Below are 19,216 nucleotides of genomic sequence, written 5' to 3'. Positions count from 1 at the left end.
CTATCGAATGCTCCTGCTAAGCCACGGTGTGGTACCTCCACGCACACGAAAAGAGAATTCCCAAGATGTGTGTGATCCACCAACGCTTGTCTCCACAGTGCGCCACCATCATTAGATGATGGACGGCCTGCCCCCTGACATAGCAATGTGGAATTGACTCAGGGTCTCCAACGAAGATTGTGAATACCACATAATGCGTGTTTGAGCAAAGGGACTTCAAATATTTGAATTTTTTTTTAATTGGTGGCGATTTTGGGGAATCCTTCATCCAGCAGTGGATGGACCATGGCTGATGATGATTAATCATTATTCCTTATTTAATACAATCTGTATTCAGGATGGTTATATTCGGATGTTTGGCCAATTTCATATGCATTATTTTGCATTTGGCTTTGATCCAATTACTTGATTGAAGTACAGTAGATGATTTAATACCACTCCTATAATTACTGCTGAGGTTTTCGCGATTGTGTTGTGACGCGTCCCGACGTGATTTGTTTGGCACGCTGTCTGACGTTTCTCTACATGTGTTGGGACCTTTCTCAGTTACTGAATTCCTGAAGCAATCCAGCGCGTGTAGAAAAACGTCGGACATTATGCCAGACCACACACGATTCAACTCAAAAGTATACCGGACAGAGTAATACAACAATAATAATAATAATGACCAATTCTATAGTGCCGTAACAAGGCAAGCAAGCCATTACAAACCGATATATCAACACGACACATTTTTAAATATAACCTTAGTAAATACAATAAATATAACCTAACCTGTATTTCAATTCTCAAAACTTCCTTTAAAGCGACATGTCTCGCTGTGCCAATGATCTGTCAGATTAAAGGACATGTACATATATTGTGCAATGATGGTGCGTGATTGTGCGTGGGCACGTGTACGACCTATACGAGCCACGGGTGCCGATGTGTGTCAACGTGTAGTCGTGTCGACAAAGTCCACCTTGAACGGTCGAGCCAGCCATTCGTTGTGGCACTTTGTTATTTAAAGGAGGCAATTGGCAAAGCCCCTTTGCCAGCCTTCCAGCCCCTTTATCTGTGCGCTCGTGTGTGTGTGTGTGAACTGGCTCAGCGTTGTGGGTGTGTTCCAGTGGCTATCAAATGGATTCCAGTCTCGCTGGTTGGGTGAGCCTGTGTGGGGGAGGGACGGGAGAGAGAGGAGAGAGCCAAAGTTTTCTCATTTAAATTCTGTGGATTTTTTTTTCTCACTCTTCCACGGCGTGTCCGTTTTCACCACTGCCAAGTCGAGGCAGCCGGCTCAACAAAAAAAAAGACTCTGCTCCCTCGCGGAAACTCGTTTTGTTTAGCAAACAAAATATAAAACAAACCCCTAAAGCAACTGAAGAAGACATCTGCGCTATATTCGTACCAAGAAGCTTCCTGTTAGTAGGGGCGTTTGCTTCCTGAACCATACGTGATTATACGTGCATCCTCCTAACTATTCTACTGTTGTGTTTATAGCTTTGTACAGGTTGATACTTTTATTTTCTTTTCTTTTGCTATTTTCATGAACACATTCGTGCGCAGCCTATACACATTGAGTACGTGTAACTAAATGAATGAGGATTGATTCGTTCAAAAGAAGACTAGATGTAGTACTTTGCTATGTTCGAGAGGTGCCAAAAAGGAAGATAACTTTTCAACTGGGCGAAACTTTCCTTCAACTTGTAGGGAGAGTCGCCGAACGAACACCGCCAGGATTAATCAGCAAACTGCGTGTGCCGGTCATTCTTAAACAAGGCTCCGAAAGCCCTCTTTACTGATTGGCTGCTGCTGCTCCTGGAATAAAAAAAATGAATGTGAGCCACGGGAAACGAGTCAGAGATTGAGAGAGAGTTAGGGGTGGAGGAAATAAAGGCTCCCGGCTTCAAGATTTTTTTTAAAACTCGAGGACGTTAAAGAGGAATTCTCACGTTTGTTTCCAAGCAAAGTGGGAGAATGTCGCACCGTGCCGACGTGGGATTTCTGAGCGCACTCGCCAAGCCCGTCCCATCCAGGACACCCCAGGTGAGGATTTGCTGAAGAATTCCCCTGCGCTCGCTCGCCAACTGCTGTGACTGCTCGCGTGCGTCGTGTTCTAACGGGCTGAGCAGTTGAAGGCATGGTGGGTGCATCAAACGTGCGTTTTACTGTGGTCCAAGCATACGGCTTTGCCGTGCTTGCCTTGCCCACGACGGATGGCAACGCGTTTCAGGAGCCTTAAATGCCCGTGTCGAGATCCGTTAGCCGCAAGATGGGCTTCAGGAGGGAGAGATCTTTGTGTAGTTTTACCGTTGATTCGGTGAAAGGAGCACGCTGGTTCACTGTTGTGGTACGTAGCTTGAGGTTGCATGACCACAGTGGTAGTCCCCGTGGGCTTGTCCTCAAATGTTCCCTTCGTGAAGATGATGTCCGTTGCTGTTGATGGTTACTTCCACAAGTGTCATAGAGGAATGTCGGAGCCAGTATAATACCGTGTCGACCCATACGGTTTACCCGTATTGTTGTACAGGGAAATTGAGTTTTCAGGTTCATAGACTCCGTACAGCCGTTTCAATAGGGCAAAAAAAGTGTCTGTGTGTTTATCTCTTGTGACCGGACTTTGTAGGATGAACTTTGAGATGTATCAGGGCACATGGTGACCAATAAGGTCTGAATTGGTCTGTAATAATGTAGGCACTGCAAAGGGGTTGACATGTATGCAGTATGTATGTTATGTATGGTTGAACTTATTTTGCACCGTACATAGCCAACCGTGAGGTGCGATGTTTGGGCCTCGAATGAGGAGTTTATCGTCATCGTGGTAATCGGTTATCATTCATCATCAACCAACATCGGTGAACAGTCGTCAAAACAGAAAAGCTAAAGGTGCAGCCCCGCAATTACTTGTTCACGCCACTGCTAATGGATGGGCCTCCACTACATGGCCTGTAAGCAGATAGCAGATATTTCAAGTGTCAATGTATTTCTCTATTCTGGATATATTTTGTCGTGGTTAAAAAAAATAACTAACAGTCAATAAGTTGCGAGTTCAAATCCTGGTGAGGGGTTGTCAGCTTAGCCAATTGGTAAGTGGCACTTTAAGTAATCAGTGATCATTTCATGGACACACTGGGCCCCCAACATGGAAATGTGGAATTTCCACCATGGGCTCAGGGCTGCCCATGCCAGAAGAGCACTGCCCCATCACTCGTGTGAATATAGAAACTCTGAATTTGACGTGATCTCCATTGTATGAATGTATATTTTTTGTTGGCCTTAAAGCTATTGGTGCAAAAGCCTCGTGTTAACTCTTACATGCTTTATTTCAGGTTATTAATTAATTGACATTGGACTCCTATTGAACTTTGACCTTAGATACCACCCGCTTTTATGGGGCTATGAGTTAAGTATTGTCACCTTTGTCCCAACGGAGCACTGTTACAAGTTAAAGTGATTGGTGGTAAAGCTTTATTTTTTTTAGTGATCATAACTCTGTTACACTGCAGCAGTGTTTAACCAAATTAAAACTGGAAGTTACAGAGCGGGAAAGAAAGAGGAACACATATTAGGGAACAACATGATATCATTCTAACGTATTAAAATAAAAGTGCGCTCTGGAAGGACACATTATATTAGAAAGGATGATGGTCAGGAATAATGATTGAGTGGGAATGGGTTTGAGAGTATGCCTACCTGGGAGATTGAGCAATGAATTATGACATCGAAGGATTGTGGGAGATGGTGGTGATATGGAGAGGCCTTAATCCACCGGTGGATTGACCATGATACTGTTCTCATGTCATGATGTTCACAACACACATTATTGGTCACAGTTACGGGCCATTATTAACGAGCAGAAGGATATAATTGTGTGCGAGTTAAGTAACAGTCTTAAGTGTCTCCATGCTTGAATGAGATTGGGGTAAGACTGTTCTCTGCTAAATGCACTGAGCCCGTGGTGGAAATTACACGTTGCTATCACAGAGGTCAGTGTCACCAGAGGGTAACTACTGCTAATGTCCCACAATTTGGAACTATTATGATTTTGTTGACCCCAGAGAGACGGTGAACTTAATTGCCCTCCTGACCAGGATTTAACATTTTAAGCTTTCAATCTTGAGTCCAGCACTCTTAAGCCGTGCCACCTGGCCGTATTGTGGCATGTAGCCACAATGTATGACTGTTTTGTGCTTTCTGTCGCTTTATTGATTTTGTATCCGCAATGAGGTCTTGATAAATAGACCTATATACGTTGTACGTATGTGAAGGCATATGTATACATTTTCACATCGGTTTGGAATGTGATTTCAAAGTTCAAAGCAGCTGCAGTACAGTACTTGATTTCCCAAGGACAGTTATTATAAACAAGGGCCGGTCAAGGGGCACATTTAAAGTCAAGGGTGCTTCAAGAAACCTAAACAAACAAACTTTCATTATTTATTGATTATTTTTCTTGGTTCATTTTCCTTTTTTTTTTTCGAATGAATGCAGAAATATATTGTTGAAGGACTTACTTATCCCACGACCAAATCACTCTGATTTTATCCGATCCGGTCAGATTTCCCAAGCCAGCGGTTTGAGTCTTGTTCGGACTGTATGTGAATGGGCGACTGCCTATGAATATGGGGAGCGGTAGTGTAGTGGTTAGCGCGCTACGCTACAAACCCAGCGACCCGCGTTCGATTCCCGCTGACGACAAACACCGGTGACGATTATTATTTGAACCGGTTATGGGACCTCCCCCCCCTAGGTCGACTCAGCCTAAAATGAGTACCTGGTGCGATGTGTGAATATCGCCACTAGCGAGACATAGGTCGCTGGGTGTGGTCCTGGCCACCCACCCCCTCATGTGCTGTTCCGGCCTTCATAGGTGCTCGCTAACAGCACTTGCCCCAACAGTCTGCTAAGGCTTTATGGGGTGGGGGGGGGGAGTCTTTGTTTTTGCCTATGGATACCAGGTGTTGGAGGCTTGTGCTGCTTTTACACCTGGCCAGGAAGATGCTATTCATGCAATGTATTCTTGATTCCATCTGTCTTTTGCCTCTACGTTTGGATATTCTACGGGTACTTCAGTTTCCTTCCACATGCTAAACACTCAATAACGCAATTGGCCAGCCATTACAATGGAGCCTCCCCCTGAAAACAAGAATTGAGACTGAGAATTTCCTGGCTAAATAAAGGACGTACATTAAAACAAAAATATACTATCGTAAAGTGTCTCTCTGCTAGAATTAAATATCTGGTAGAACCTATCTCTTTTGGCAGCCCTGAGCTGGTAGTTCAAATTCAACATTTCTATGGTGGGTAGCACTCTCACTATTAATACCACCAATTCCCACTTTCCATAAAGTGGGTGTCCATTCTAGAAACCCTTATTGGAGTGTACATACCACAGTTAGGTTGCAATATAGTATAGCTGGACACAAGAATTGGAGTCACCTGACCTGGCAAATGAGTGCTGTACTCATTATCACCCCCACACAACAGCAGCCCCCTGGTTTCAACATCCACAGGAAGGAGTCGGTCCACCCTCAACAGGTTCAGGACCCGTCACGGCCCATGCCTCGCCAACCTCCACTGCTTGGGCGTAAGAGCTTCAAGCCCCGCTACGTGTCTGCGGGGTGGAGTAAACCATGCACTACATCCTAGAAGTCTGCCCAATCCACAAACTTAGTGGAGGCCTCCAAGGCCTCAACACAGCAGGACCGGAAGCAACCGCTTGGCTTAGGGACTTTGTATTCGCTAAATAAATAAAATAGTATAGCCCTTGATTTGCGATTCGTGAGATTAAAGTACAGTACAGTTTTGCCAAAGGCAGTTAATTGGCAATGATATCTACCGTATCTCGATAAAGTATTTTTCCACTTTATCATCAGCCACTGTCTATCCACTGCAGGATTAAGGCCTCCACACACTCTCACGAGCCCTCACGGCCATACGACACCACAGTCCGTCCCACTCCTGCACGTGAACTGATCGAGTTTCTCCGTCTTCACGGAGGTCGTCCTCTCGGGCGCCTTCTCTCCTTTGGCTGCCATTCTGTCACCCGCCTCGTCCATTGCTTGCCACAAATGAACCACAACACCTCGCTGATCTCGTCAAGGGGCATAAACCATCACGCTAACTCTGGTCATCCTCGCAGCAGTGGCTTTTGGCTATTGCCATCAACAAAGACGTTCGCCGCATTGCGCTCTTCCTTCCGATATTAGGAAGCCACTGGAGCTATGCACTTTTAAATGATCTCGATTGAAACCTCATTTTTTTCAGAATTTATTTTTGTGTTTAGTTTGTTGTCCTTACCCCGCACCTCCGATTATCACGGTTGGCTACGTACGGTGCGAAAGAAGTTGAACACATATACGGTACATCATGCTTTCTAGCGATATGTCCTGCCCATGCCCACGTAACAGTCGCTGCGATGTGAGAATTTGCTAGCTAGTGGCTCCGTGGCTCCGTGCGTTATTATCTTTGGCCATAAATGCGATTCCAACTATGCATCGCTTCGTGTCTTTCTGCTCACTTGATTATTTTCTGTCATAACGCAGTGTTTATTGTGGGCACATGCGCAAGTGTATAGCTCCACTGTCAGTCCGCTGCTGGATGAAGACTTCTCGACAACGTGAGGGGGCCGTGGACTCTTATTTGACCGTACCTCACAACGCTGCTCATTGCGGGTTGGTGAAGGTGGAAATATTGACGTGAGAGCAGAGTACAGTCGGCGCCGGATTAAGCTAGTGCGGGGCCTGTAGTATATGTTATAAAGGGGCCCTAAATAAAAAAAACACACGTACATTTTAACTTGCATAGTAAATTAATTGTTTTTTTTCATTTGCTATACAGCCAGATAATACGACAAATCGCTAACCTTAAACACCCAGTCGTTCATAAAAGTTGAAGGCAGTATAGTACTATAGTAATGGAGCAAGTGCAGAATCACTTGCTTGAAAGAATTTAGCGTGGGGCCCTTGAAAGTGCGGGGCCCGTAGCATATGCTACTTTTGCGACTAGAATAATCCGGCACTGAGTACAGTACAACGATGTATTATGCTTGCCAGTATGGCAAGAAAGAGGTCCCATGTTGTATCTGCTCACCCCGAACTATAAATGCTCTGATAGTGGCATTGTCTGTGTACTGTTCACCTTTGGGCGTTCTCTGGTCTGACACTGGTGAGACAAGGCCCTAAAGGAGGCTGTCTGTTGTAGAACAATCCGTTTCAAAGACAATGTTGTTTTTATCAGATCATGTTTATTTGCATGTTCACCACAAGTACGTGTGGTTAATGCGAACTTGATTCCTTCCACAAGGGTTTTATTTGGTGTTTGAACATCTTAACACAATTTTATCGCAAGATAAGGTAAAACCTATTCCTTTTCATTCATACTTTGATACTGGCAAAAAAGGTCCCATGTTGAACTATATCTCGTTTGCACAATGTTATCATCTTGCAGAGAAAGAACTTTGTTCTATTTCGATTCTGATAGTTGCACACAGATTCGACTATTTGTGCCATAATTCGGCTATGAGAAACCCCTTTTGGAGCAATGATTAGAGTGTACAACAGTCCCTTAATGAGCCAGTCCGTGTGAAATTGAAACTACGGCGAAACATTTGTTATATGCGTTGAAATGCATGGCGTTCTGTGTATTTGTGTGGTTGCTTATGTAAGCGTGTTCGTGTTTGTTTGTGTGAGTGGACGAATGTGCAGTTTCTCATGCTCGTGTGCACAAACACAAGAGTCGCACCACAAAGGCGAAATCTTGCAATTGGTAGCCTGGCATTGTGTGCAGAAGCCCCCTCATTGCGTGGAAGCATTGTTCGTTCTGTGATCGTGAGTGTCGTTTGCACAAAACCAAAGCTAAAATCCCTAACGAATTGTCACTGATGCACTGGTACTAACCACAGTTCAGTGCTGGAACTGAAGTGTGAAATTATATACCAAACGTAGAATTTGACATCGGGAAAATAATTAAATGGAATAGAATGTCAAAGGTAATAAGGGCTAACGGCGACAATGCTTGAATTGTCTTGTCAAAGTGCCGAATTTCTCTGGTGAGTGTTGGGTGGTGTTTATTTATATATTGGTGACCCAGATACAGTGGTGGAAATTCCACTTCAATGTGGCAAGAACCGAACGCATTGCCAGCCCCGGTTTTAATAACATCATTGTGAGCGGCGGCGAGGGGAAACTCTTCGGGCGATTGCTGCCAATGGGCAAAAAAGGTCCCGTTAATTAGTTTTCACTGTCAAACACATTCCTGCGGAGGGAGCTGGTAGGAACGTTGGGTTGCTCGGTCAATGGCCAGGGTCAACGGCGGCACCACGTGGTGTATTCCGCAAATATGCCCGACTGTGAGGGCGGGCACAAGCCGGCGTGAGTAGGTTAAACGTTGAGTTTTATAAGGGCACCACGGGGAGACCAGCCCCTCCCCACCCAGCCCCTCCCACCCAGCCCCTCCCCACCCTCCCCTCTCTACCCAGCCCCACCCCTCCCATTTTTGGATGCACCACGGACGGACACAACAATCCCCTGTGGGCTGGTGTAACCAGGAGGTTCCTACCAGTATAAACTGTACGTAATGATAATGCAAAGGTAAAGATGCAGCACCGCAATTGGTTACTCAAGCTACTGCTGGTAGAAGGGCCTCTACTGGAGGGAATTCCAGAGAGCCTCTCTCGATAGGTGTTTTGGCCTACTCTTCCATCCTGGGTCAGGCACTACAATGGGACCTTCTGATCGACTGTAGTGTGAATCCATCTGAACGTAGTACCGTTGTAATAATAATGAACTCGACGAGAGCCTAATGATCCTCTCCCATTTAACTGCAACTATCTACTACTGATGATATTGCCAAGTTATTTTGTGTACATATTACATGTATATGTACGCGTGCAAGTGAATGTGTGTAGGGAGCGGTGTGCGCAGAGCTCAGCACACTGTGCTACGAACCTGAGTGATCCAAGTTCGATTCCCACTCGCGACCAATAACAGTGGCGCATATTTAAACCGATCCTAGGGCCTCCCCTAGGTTTCCTCAGCCTTCAAGAAGTACCTGGTGCGGTGTGTAAACAAAAGCATTGGAGAGACAAAGGTGGCTGGTGTTGTCCACCCACCCCCTTGTGTGTCGCGCTGCCTTCATAGGTGCTCACTAACAGCACTTGACCCTGATTAAGTATACAGGGGAGATTTTTGTCGTTTTATGTGTGCGCGTGTGTTAAGAACACCCATGTGTTTATGTGTCCGTACATGTGGGCTTGCGCGTGTGTTATGTGTGTGTGTGTATGTTGGCTGTTCAGCTTTTTCAAGGGCCCTATTGATCCCGAAAAACTTCAGCGTGGGACAAACTAAGCGCTTTTGTCTGCGACACGGATGTCGTGTCTTATGAGGGGTCTGGGAGGTGGGGGCTCCCAATGGCATTGTGAGCCCATTCATTAAGTCCCTGCGTTAGGATTTGAGGCTGCTTTTGGCAACGTCGTCGCCAGCATTCGGATGTAAACGGCGACTTTGCCCGTTGCCCTGAAGAGAAAGTTGGCGCGCAAGAAACGGGGTCGGCGATTTTGTTTCTCGGAAATACGTCCGCAAGGTCAATGGGAATGCAATTGCGTTTGTAAGAGGAAAACATTTTTTTCACGACGGCACAGATGGTGGTCTTGAGTTGTTAATGCCGCATGTATATATTATGGTAACTGATATTCTCATACGTGCATTGTTAAAAACTGTGATCGTGCTTATCGCTATTGGCAACCTTTAGTTGGTGGCGGAAGTTCCACATTCCTATGGTGGGATCCAGAAGACCACTGGGAAACACAACTGTCTTATAACATCGGCCCCAGAGAGATGGTGAGCTGCGCTCAGCTCAACTAGGAGTTGAACTCGCAATCTTTAGACTGTGTGCTCTAATCAAAGTGCCACCTGGCCAACAGTAATACTCATGAATTAACTAACTAAAATCTGAACGTTTTATTGTACCAGGTAAAGTGCACCGAACTATTTAGCTCTTTTGTCAGAAGCGACCTGGCGAAAAAATGTTAGCTCAAAGAAGTGGATTATCGCGTGGATATTTATAGCAGCCAAATACTTCAAACGCGTGATGTTCATCCTAAAAAACTGGAGGACCCGGGGAAGAATCCACGCAACCACAGGGAGAACATCCAAACTGCAAATATACAGCAGCAGGCGTCAGGGTCGGGTTAAAACCCACGACATCCTGTATACGAGGCGAGGTAGTTAATAATAATAATTTGGATTTGTAAGTGGCATTTCATCCAAGGATCCCAATGCACCGTCTATGGAAAGCAGGGGAGTTAGACGGAGCCAGTGGTAAACGACCAAAACGATGGGGAAAAGGACATTTTTAAAGAGGTGCTTTTTTTTAGGGTAAATAAAAAATGCTCTAAAGATTCTGATTGTCTTATTATCATCGTCTTTGAGTCCCATAGTCTTGGAGTTGCGCTGGCAAAAGCCCGATCACCCCCAGGAGCGGAGCCTTGACCTCGGAAGACTAAGTAGAAGGATGTCATTGGTGGTGTATAGAAGTGGATCAGTTCCTTTAAGTAATGTGGGGGCTTACCCATTGACAGCCTTGTAGGTCAATAGCAGGAACCTTATAATCGACTCGGTGTTTGATTGGTAGTTAACATCTCGCCACCGCAGCACCCCCCATGGTGCAGGAGTGGCACAGTGTTACGTGCACTAAGCTATGAACCCCGAATACCGAGTTCGATTCCCAGCCACAGCTCGTATTGGTGTGCGAGAGATATCTGAACCAGTCGCAGTATCCCTCCACCAAACCATGCCGACCACTATGTTTGAGTATAGTCACAAAGACAAGGATTTCCCGTGTAACATTAACAGATTTGTTGGGGCAAGTGCTGTTAGAGAGCACCTGTGAGGGCCGTCACGGCACACGAGGGGCTGAGTGGCCAACACCACGCCTGGCCGCCTTTGTCTCCCCAGTGGAGATGTTCACACACCGCATCGCGCACCGGGTACTCATTTGAGGCCGAGTCGACACAGGGGAGGCCCAGGACCGGTTCAGATCATCGTCACTGGTATTGGCCATGAGCGGGAATCGAACCTGTCGTCGCTACGTCCATAGCGCACCACGCTAACCGCTATGCCACCACTCCCCACAAGTATAGTCACACGACCCCCATCACCGACACATCCAGCAGTGGATTGACAAAGAGCTGTACCTTTTTAAAAAAAAATTATATTATGTATAAGTCTTCACATATGATGCTTGTGATAGTAATTGGGTATCCAATAAACTGGATGGAGTTTGTATAACACGTTTAGGAGTTGCAAATTTACATTGCGAGGTGTTGTGCTTTTTTCCGAGTGTAATATTGTCCTATTAAGTATATTTAATTTAATCTGTTGAATATTTTTTTTATACAGACCGCTTACTCAGGCTTATGTTGTTTTTTTGGTTGTCTCAAATTCCCGCACTGAAACCACTTTAATTATCTTGTGTTTTCACAAGAATGCGGTCCAATGTTGAGAGCAAGCTTCGGTATGCAAGCCTGGTGTGTTATCTCAGTAAAAAAAATATTAAAATACACAGCTGGATTGCTTTCTTTAAGCCCCAAATTGCACTTTTATTATGGGGAAACAGTGTTGCAGTCCTTCGGTACGACTTTGTCATGATGTGTATTTTACGGTGATATAATGGTGCATGAACACGAACCGCTTGCTGTGCCCCCTTGCTGCAGCGAGCGTTGGACTGTACTCATCTCCATTGGCGGTCCTCGGCTATTGGTGGAAATTCCACATCGCTGCGTAGGCATTTGCGGTGGTGCTGTGTGTCCCCTCCGTTGTGTGTTCGAGCTGCACCGAATGTTGTTGATGCCCACGTGCTGGGAGCTGAACTCTCCCGGCTCGCTCGCAACACAGTGGAGCGAAACGTCAGACAAAGTGCCGAGCAGCACGCGGTACAACCCGAAAAATAAAACGCACGTCTGTATGTATGTTGAACTTCTTTTGGGTCGTACGTAGCCAACCGTGCTAATTGGAGGTGCGGTGTGAGGTCTCATTTTATGTTGTTATTTTATCAGGTGAACTTGAAATTATAGAAATTCGATTTTTTGTTGTTATTATTATTATTTTACTTTGTAGAGGTATTCCTTGCAGAAAGGGTAATACTTCTCGGTGGTCTCACAAATTTGCTAAGTAATGTATGAAAACAGGACATAATTTTACGTATTTTGTCACAAGGCTACGCTTGAAAAAAAGAGCATTTATATCAGAGTAAATAGTTGTGATAATTCTAGAAATAAACATGAACACATTCGTTAATAACGACATCAATAATGGACGAATGTTTTCAGCTTTGTTTGTTGGATAATTGTGTTCGTGCACTGTTGCCAACGTAGCAGCAGCAACAGCATGATAACCGCATTATTTGTTTCGTTAAATTGTTGGTTTAGTATCTGCTGTGGGGCTAGAACGGCGGGTACAGTGGTTAACATTTTGTGGTATGAATTCGGCGGTCTGAGTTCGATTCCACGGCTAACATCAGTGGCGAGAGTGATATCAGAACCAGGCCTGGACCCACGCACCCACCCAAGGCACCGCGCACCTTCAACACCTAACCCAGTGTGCTGGAGCCTGGCAAATAAACCCAGACAAACAACCCATGACTGACCATCCACTGGTGCATCCAATCAATCTTCCTCAATAAAGTGGGCATCGGCGCACATGACGGCAGAACGGGAAGGGTTACCGGGGGTGCACGGAGCAAAAGGATTTATAAAAGAAAACCCCTCGCGAACTCAGCGGCTAACACCTACGGGACAAAGTAAATTTCAACCTCGTGCGGAAATAAAGTGCAGCCGCGTGCACCGATTAGCTGGACAAAGTGAAGTAGTAAATACAAATGAATGAAATGAGCGAAAATTGATAGAGGCAGTTTTTATTTTTACATTTCGGATGTTTACGGGGAAGGCCAGTGCTGAATAGGTGTGTCTTGTGCACACCACGGACTGAGAATAACTGGAATTAATTTTACTACCTGCTTCGGCGCAGCTGTAGTGTTTTGAGTGGAACTTGTATATGAATGGCTTACAATATTTCAGTTCGTAGTAAACATGCTATTGAAACTGAATACACGGATTTATTTTTCAAGTATGGGAAAGCGACCAATAAATGTTAGTACTGGAAATTCGTATAGCGATGGTGCATACTGGTAAATAAAAAAACACCGATGTTCATGATTTTAGAGGCAGAACGTTATTCCAATTTAAGAATCCTAACTCTCTTTTAAAAAGCAATAAACAACCAAGCCATATTTTTGCTTCTTAAAATTGTATGGCGCGTAAAACTATCTTGCATTTGTTTATGTAGGACTGAATTTCTCACACGCCCATTCCTTGTACTCCATGCCAACAGTCCAGGTTCTACTTTTAACCGGTCATCAGTTACTTGCACAGTCTATGATGATTGTAGCTGGCTGCTAGTGAATTATTAAATCACCTCGGACTGCACAGGATCTCATCAGATCTCGAAATGCTAAGCCGGTTTGAGTCTGGAAATGCTTGGATTGGTAACGTGCACGCACCTCAGGTGTTATAGGCTACGGAGCGATGTGTGGTAGACTGCAAAGGGGGGGGGGGGGTGCAACAGAAAACCCAATCTTAAGTCGGCATCTCTAACCGCAACACCATCCAACCAAATTTAAGGCTAAATATATTTTGACAATGTGTTGTTTGATATGGTCTAATTTAAAAGTTACTTTCGCTATAATCTCTGCTCAGCACTCCCAGGCCGAGGTTACGCTCTTTTGGCGATCGGGATTTTGTTCGCGTGGTACCCAAACTATGGAACGCCTTGCCACTTTGAATCAGGCGATCAGAGTCGGTAGATATATTTAACACGTAGGCTTTCGCGACCAATATCATCCATAATATATAAAAGTGTCGTTAAACCCGCCACAGCCAACTAGTTAGTGTGTTGTACTCGTGACGAATTGGCCACGTTCTGTTGACGTGACAACCCTTACTAGTTGGTTGTGTCGGGTGGTGGCGGATTTAACGACACATTTATACATTTACGCGATCTAACCCAAAAAACATCTATTATGGAGATGTATTAAGTCTGCCTTGAAAATCCACCTCTTTAAACTGACCTTTCCTCTTTAGTTTGGTCGGTTGCCCTGGTTCTGTTTTTTTCATGCATTGCGCATTTGGATCCTGGGATGGAATGTGCATTATAAATTTCAATTATTATTATTATTAATTGTGTTCTTGTAAAGCTTCCTCGAGTAAAGGCCCTTGCACCAGCAGCATTCTGAGCAAGCACTTACAGGACTGCGCCCTTGCCTCTTTACACAAACGCAAATATTCTCGGGACACAAATACCCCGGTTTACGTCTCCCCCTTACACGTCGTCGCTGTATTGTCAACGCCACCACCCGATGTGCGTCGCCTCAGCCTCGCACGCTTACGTCGCTGGCAGCATCGTCCGTCCTTTCTGGTATCCGTCTCCTCCGCGGCCTTCGCCCTCCACCCACCTACCCTGTAAAGCGCTTCAATTGCCGTCGTTTCGATATTCATCGTCGCACCTTCCCAGGAACGCTACCCGCGACGTAAACCGGGGTGTGACTGGTCATATTTAAAAAAACAAACACCGATTGTGTATTGAAAATGTGGCACTGGAATCATGCCACGAGGCAAAGAAAACATCCTTCTAGAATTCTCATTCCCCGATGGGAGATGACCCTTCCACACGCTTACTTCCAAAGCCACGCCAATAGTTTCCGCGGTACCCTACGCGAGGTGGCACCTCCTTGCTCCTTCGTTCTCCGCAGACGACGCTCGCCTCGCGTGTCAATTCTCCACACTTGGGTGGCTGCTGGGTTTTACCACGCGTGGCTGCGCCAGGATTCGAGCCCAGGAATCTCAGCGGTGGCCGGCTCAGTAATTTGGCACGGCCGTTATTAGTCCCCCCCCTCCCCCGAACCACAAGGCCGCCACAAGTTGTTTATTTACTGAGCCTCGTGACGCACGCACAAGCCAACTAGGCAGGGCTTGCAGTGTATATATTTTTTTATGTGTTCGTCCCATTAGCGCGCACACACACACATTTAGTGTTAGCGTCCAAGGCTGCTATCTACACCTGAAGCCGATTCGTCGTTACCTGCAGGATTTGCTTGGGTCGGTCATGCAGTTATTTTGACTTTTTCTACAATGCAACAACCGTGTTCGCTGCGGACGAGGATGTGTCAAAAACGTCACATTAATTTCACGCTCAAATAGGCATCGGAGGTGGCGCCCATCCCCGAGTTAGAGGCCTGAGCCAGTGATGGAACTTCCACGTTCCTACGGCGGGGGGCTGTCAGACCACAGGACGACCGTCATTCACTTCATCCACAAAGTAGCACGAATTATTTCCTTTTTTACACCAAAAGGATGATGGAGCTCAGCCATCCCACCAACCGGGATTTGAACTTGCAACCTTCTGATTGCGAGCCACTCGCTCTGCTGCTGAGGCACACGACCAGTTGACTATTTACTTCACGGTACAGCCGTGGATTTGAACTCGGGGTAATAATTGAGCGCTTGAGAGATATCTGCCTCTAAAATGCATGATTAAAAGAAACTCCGAAAGGCCCAAAGCCAAAAGGATCCATGAGCGCGACACCAAACAGCAACCGGTGAACTCGAGACAAGAGTCTAGTCGCAGATTCGATTCTCTCGAGATGTATCCTCAACCTCACCTGCAGCATCGGCCACGGTCCAAACGTACGATAAACCCACGGTGCGAGTTCATACAAGCAAATTCTCAGTTGCTTCGGTTCCCCGAGCCGTACGCCAGGGAAAAGGGTCGAGGCACAGAGAGCACGAGTAAGTTGGGGTTGGCAAAGAACAACACAAGGGAACATGCAAGGATTTACAGAGCTTACAGGGCACTGAGACTACACAAGTCGAATTAACGAGATCGGCGATAATGGCGGTAAAGAAGAAAGAGAATTCGGTCGAGTGATAACAAGATCAACAGATCGTCATCATCATTAGACCTCCTTTGCCAGTACCAAAATGTAATAATAGGGTTTGTCCCCTTTTTTTCTGGCTAGTCGCGGAAGGACCAGGCCGCAGAGCTCCGTCACGGAAGCAGGTGTGTAAGCCTAAGTTCACAGGTCAACGGACACTGGCTTGAGCGGGGCTGGACACCGTGTTTGGTGGAGACGTGGTTATTTAAACTGACTTCAGTCTCTGTCTGTGTGGACCACGCATTAGTTTGGCTCTTTCAGGCTCAGGAATTTTCACTGAATCACAAAACATAATGAAAGTCGTAAGAATGGGCCTTTATGCGCTTTTGTCCCAGCTTCACGCTCAATTACCCACCTACTGCGTTTAACGCTGCCCCACATAAGCGAACGAAGCCTAGGAAACTCGACCAAATTGCATTTGGCTTTTACGAATATGGCCTTGGGCTCTCGACGGCTCACGTTGCCCGGGTCTACCAAACGACTAGAGATGAATGATTTACGCAGCATGTTTAAGCCACGGCTTCTTAAACTGCCAGTCCTCTGATCTGGCTGTGATGGTCAGCACACTGGACTTACGATGCTGAGGTGGCTGGTCTCCTGCCGTGGAAGTTGAAGCAATAGCGCAAGTTTCCTCACCCTCCCCACTACCCTACCCTCCCCCTCGCCTTTATCCACCCAACACTATGAATAAATGGGTGCCCCAAAGTCAGTCGGCAGGCCACGTGTGGTGGGGTAAATAGTGGGTACTTCCACTTTATTCCAGTATGTCTAGCCAGCGTGGACAAGTAGGCCAAGTTCCCTTTATATGGGCTTCCAGAACTCCCTCGAGTGGGGAGGCCCTTCTGTCAGCAGTGGAGTGAGCAAACAATTGCAGGGATGCACCTTTACCTTACACCTCACAATCATCGTAGTACAGGTTTACATGTTTAGCAATCATCAGGTGTGTGCGGTATGTAATTTTATATGTCATGATCATCAGCCATGGCCAATCCACTGCTAGATGAACGGCTGCCAGGGCTGCCACCGTCGCTAGCGCCCGCGCGCGAGCTCATGTGGTCGTCGTTCCATCTCCCCAGTGAACGTCCTCTCAGCAACACAGCATCAGCAGCCCGCAATTGCAGGATCCACTCCCGACTAACCTTACCCAAGATTTAGAACTTCACCCACACAGGGCTACAAGTAACTGAGCGGCTCGCAATCGGAAGGTTCGGGACTCAAATTATGTTGGGTGCGGTGGGGGAGGGTTGGCTAAGCCTATCATCCTTCCCACCGTTGATAAAATTGGTACCACTTTGTGAGAACGTCAATGTTTTGTTTCGATAAAATGCGAAATTTCTACCACTAGTTCAAGGGTTGTCAACAGGAGATGAGTACTAACTACCTCAATGTTCATTTGAGCAGGAAATCACTGACTTTATATGTTTGTGGGCTGCTCGTCAACTATTTAAAACTATTTCAACTGTTTTATTTTATTTTACCAGGTCAGGCCCCACAGAGCTATATGGCTATTTTTTCACAAGCGGCCTGGCTATCACAAACGATAGCTCAACAAAGTGGCTTATCACGTGGAAATTTATAGCAGAAAATTACTCCAAGCGCACGCTTCCAAATGTGGAGGTGAAAAACCGGAGGACCTGGATAAAAATCCACGTGACCAACTCCAAATATACAGGCATCAGAGTCGGGATCGAACCCATGGCCTCCTGTATACCAGGCGAGGTAGTTAACATCTCGCCGCTGTGGTACTGTAGTAGTGTGGACAGAATAGAAAGGCTGTGATGGATGATCCGTGGGATATTTTTGGGCAGGTGTTATGTCTTCTCATGCATGCTTATCAGCTTCACGGTGGTGCTTATAGCTTCGGGCAAAGACACTAAAATAAAACGTCTTCATGATATGATTCTACTCACACTCGTAAGGTCAGTTCAGGGCAAACTTTGCCAAGACAGTAATTTGGCAAACATTTTTTTGAAAGTTCAAAGTTTCCCCTGGGGTAATGGCTGAACCAAGATTCCGCCAAGCAATAATAAAAAAAACACTGACACTGCACAATGCAGTAGAATGTGTGCAGGTCGCTGGGTGGATTGTCGTGAAACAGGATCATGAGAGGTGGCATTCATCCAGCAGTGGATTAACCATGGATGATGATGATTGTGACGATACGACAATTCGCACGGTTCGCTGCGTGCGGTGCGAAAGAAGTTCGTCGATAGGCACATTCGCAGATAAGCAGAGTTCATTTCACAACTGCGATATCATTGCATTTGTGGCCATGTGAAAGTTCTGTTTAGGGCTCCCTGTGGCCTGCCAGCCCCAGTGGTTTTCACCACCCCTGGTGTGGTCGCTGGTGTGGTGATGAGATTGGTAGCAGTGCAGTCATGCGGAGCCGTTTTTTAAACCGGCAGTCTGCCATCAATCCTCGCCCTACCCCCCCCTCCAAAAGAGCTGGTGGCTGAGCCACCTCCAGTTAAAAACAGAGCTCGCAACGCTCGGATTCCACGAAAGATGAATTAACTTAATGCAGCTAGATTTTAAAACTCACTTCTCTCTCCAACTGCTTTTAGTGTTTAGTTTGTTGTGCTTTCCCCGCACCCCCGATTAGCACGGTTGGCTTCGTACGGCGTGAAAGAAGTTCAACATATATTCATATACACATTGACAATCGGCTTAAATAAAAGCAATTTTAAGGTACAACATTCTCAATTAGCGCCGCAGCAGCAATGCCATTCGCGTCGGTGCACGGCCCTTTTTTCAATCCACTGCTGGATGAAGCCCCTCCCCCATGCTGTGTAGATCATGGGGGGTTGTATGACCATACCTCACCATGCTGGTTGGTGCGAGCGGTTGGTGAAAGCAGGAAGCTCTAGGCGGTGGAGCGCAAGTCGAATCCAACGATGGATTTTTCTGCACTGCTGTCTGCTGCCTGCTGCCAGCAACGTAGCCCCCCAGAGTCCTGAACGTCGGTTTTAAGCACCCTGATTGCCGATCAAAGCACTGTCCAGGCTCAGCACTACCTTGGCTGTCCCTGCCATCTGGGTATCGTTATTTTTACTCGGTGCAACCTTTCACTTGCTGGACTTTGGAAATACGGCAGATTCCAAGGGGGGGTCTTTGAGTGCATTGCTTGCTGGAGTTTGTGACCCTTGCTTATCACGATGTTTGGGGTTTGGGTCTTGTTCCCACAATCAGTAACTGCTGAGCGTAGGCCTGTGGCTCATGTCTAGACTACGTTTCCTCCTCTCCGCAGCAT

The 19,216-nt window shown here is 46.3% G+C and overlaps 1 protein-coding gene across 5 annotated transcripts in view; it reads left to right on the top strand.

The window, feature by feature from the left end:
- The first annotated feature begins 1,212 nt into the window (after nucleotides 1-1,212).
- Nucleotides 1,213-19,216, top strand: part of RAPGEF2 (Rap guanine nucleotide exchange factor 2) — a 213,866-nt gene continuing 195,862 nt past the window's right edge. For 4 of the 5 annotated variants that reach the window (XM_076073366.1, XM_076073363.1, XM_076073365.1 and 1 more), the window contains exon 1: nucleotides 1,213-2,025. In XM_076073366.1, coding sequence (XP_075929481.1) covers nucleotides 1,957-2,025 — 69 coding nt within the window. In that variant the 5' untranslated portion in view covers nucleotides 1,213-1,956. The remainder of the gene's footprint in view (nucleotides 2,026-19,216) is intronic. The other variant, XM_076073364.1, reaches the window with a different exon arrangement.

The sequence above is a fragment of the Petromyzon marinus genome, chromosome 41 (assembly GCF_048934315.1).
Source record: "Petromyzon marinus isolate PM22_M1 ecotype Great Lakes invasive population chromosome 41, UKy_Petmar_22M1.pri1.0, whole genome shotgun sequence".
NCBI classification, from domain to species: domain Eukaryota; kingdom Metazoa; phylum Chordata; class Hyperoartia; order Petromyzontiformes; family Petromyzontidae; genus Petromyzon; species Petromyzon marinus.
This window is presented reverse-complemented; position numbering and strand designations above follow the sequence as displayed.